At 50.9% G+C, this 2,377-nt stretch overlaps 1 protein-coding gene across 1 annotated transcript in view; it reads left to right on the top strand.

Annotated features, from left to right (window-relative positions):
• Positions 1 to 1,976: 1,976 nt before the first annotated feature.
• Positions 1,977 to 2,377, top strand: part of LOC112121956 (zinc finger protein RFP-like) — a gene marked incomplete at its 3' end in the record, with an annotated part of 4,312 nt that continues 3,911 nt past the window's right edge. Inside the window, exon 1 of the mRNA XM_026658616.1 lies at positions 1,977 to 2,377. Coding sequence (XP_026514401.1) covers positions 1,977 to 2,377 — 401 coding nt within the window.

Genomic DNA, 2,377 nt, shown 5'->3' on the forward strand with positions numbered 1-2,377 from the left:
CCCTTAGGTTCCAGATACCCTTTAATTGGACTAGTTTAGTACCTGATCGATTTCAGAATTTGCTTTCACTGTTACTAGAGGTTCAGAGAATCTCTGAAATACAAGGGCAAATTCACATGCTTCAAAATATATATCGAGTTGAAAAGTTGAAAAGTATGCTTATAGAGTGTCTACTTTATGTACTAAGTATGATGTATTGTGCTTTATGACTAAAATTGTACAACAACCCCATCATATTATTGCTATGGGAATGTTATTGCTTGTGTTGTTATTAGTTAGTTTAGGATTATGTTATTGTTGTTGTAAAGGACGTAATAATAGTAATACCTTTCATGTCCATGCTCATCATGCATTGTCATTACATCCAATCAAAACCACTAAGGTTGAAGCATCTGAAGTAGAATCTGAATTCCAAGACTTAATGCAAATAGAGATTTGAAAATGTTTGTTGTACTAGTAGTACAAAAGGGGGGGTTGTGGAAGCAGAGAAAGAACTGACAGAAAGGGGATTGCTTACTACCGAGCGCTACCGGCTTCACGGTTTGCCGCGCAGCCCCCATACCTCCAGCCCCTGCGGCCCTGGCCGGGCGCTTCCTGCCTCCCGGGCTCCGGCTGCTGCTGCGCTGGGGAAAAGACGCTCGGCTCTTCAGCTGCACAGAGCTGAGGTGTCTCCCAGCAGCAGCAGCAGCCCCCGCCGCTGCAGGGGAATCCGACTGCAGCTCGCAGCCTGCCGGAGCCGCTCTAAGATAAGCCCGGGACTGGGGCAGGGATGCCAGCAAAGCTGGGAGTATTTTCCCAGACATGTTCGGCTTTTTGGAAATTCCTCCCTGACGGGGATTTGAGGACCACAAAGCCGGACATGTCCGGGAAAATCTGGACGTATGGTAACCCTAGGCTCAGGGCTGGGGCAGAGGGTTAGGGTGCGGGGGGATAAGGGCTGGGGCTGAGGGGTTTGGGGCGTTGGAGAGGCTCAGGGCTAGGGCAGAAGGGCAGGGTAAGGGCAGCCTGCCCTGCCATTTAGCGATGAGGGGCACTAGGACCCTGGGGCAGCAGACAGCTGTTGAGCAGGAATGTGCAGCAAAAGCAGGCAAGGGACCAGAGGCCCCGCCCACATTCTTTCAGGCAGGGACACTCCGGGTTGGGGGTGGCAGGCGAGACCCACGGGGCGGGGGCGGGGGGCTGTCCCGGGAAGGCGGGGGAGGGGCCAGCAGCTTGCCCCACTGGGAGAGTGGAGCCAGTTGCGAATCCCTGCATTAGGGTGTGTGCCCCTGAGCCACCATCAGATGGACTTTCAGCCTCCGTCAGTGTGGTGTGGTGGGGAGGCACTGGGTTACTGTCCTGGGGGGGCTGCTGGGGGAGGGAGGAGATTTACCTGCTCACAGACAATTTTAACAGTTCTAAAGCTTCAACTTTTTGAATCTCAGTGTCTAGTATCATTAAATAGTTCTGGTCTGACCAAAATATTGTCTGACCCCACCCCATAATTTTCCACAACCATGAAAATTTTAATTGGAATGAAATGCTTAAAACCCAGATTGCTGTGTAGCAGTGAAAGTTTAAATCAATAAATATAAAAATAGCATAAAATAAACATTATCTGTCAAAATTATATACTATACAAAAAAATTCTGCCCAGTCTGACTATCACTTCTGACACACAGCTCCTGCTCCTCCAGGCTCATCCTCACAGGGGGATGCCTCAGTGACCCTCCCCACCAGCACAGGGGCTGACTGGAGGCCAGGAGCCCTTTGGGGTTTTAATTACAGGCTAATTTCACTGAAAGTTACCTGTCACAGGTGTGACTGTACATTTTTTCACTAAAGCCTCCAGGGGTGAAATTGGCTGGGTCCTTCCTGCTCAGCAAACAGCATGAGTCATTTTTCAGGCAAGGAAACACCCCCTTGCTGTTGCAGGCAGGGTATAGTGTGAATTCAGGAAATGGAAACTTACCCCGTTCCACTGCCCAGAGGGTGTCATGGCTGCAGAGAACCCCATGGAAAATCTCCAGGAGGAAGCTACATGTCCCGTCTGTCTGGAGTATTTCACAGAACCTGTCAGTCTGGAGTGTGGGCACAATTTCTGCCGAGCCTGCATCAGCCAGTGCTGGGAGGGATTCGATACAGCCACCTCCTGCCCTCAGTGCAGAGAAACTGTGCAACAGAGAAACCTCAGGCTCAACAGGCAGCTGGCAAATGTCGTAGAAATAGCCAAACGGCTGAGTTTACAGGCAGCAAAGGGAGCAGGAGGAGACGGGGTGTGTGGGGAACACCAGGAGGCTCTGAAGCTGTTCTGTGAAGAGGATCAAACTCCCATCTGTGTGATCTGCAGAGAGTCCCGGGGTCACCGAGCTCACAGGGTCATTCCCATACAGGAAGC

Source organism: Terrapene carolina, unplaced genomic scaffold (assembly GCF_002925995.2).
Source record: "Terrapene carolina triunguis isolate 2854851 unplaced genomic scaffold, T_m_triunguis-2.0 Scaffold482, whole genome shotgun sequence".
In the NCBI taxonomy this organism is placed as follows: domain Eukaryota; kingdom Metazoa; phylum Chordata; order Testudines; family Emydidae; genus Terrapene; species Terrapene triunguis.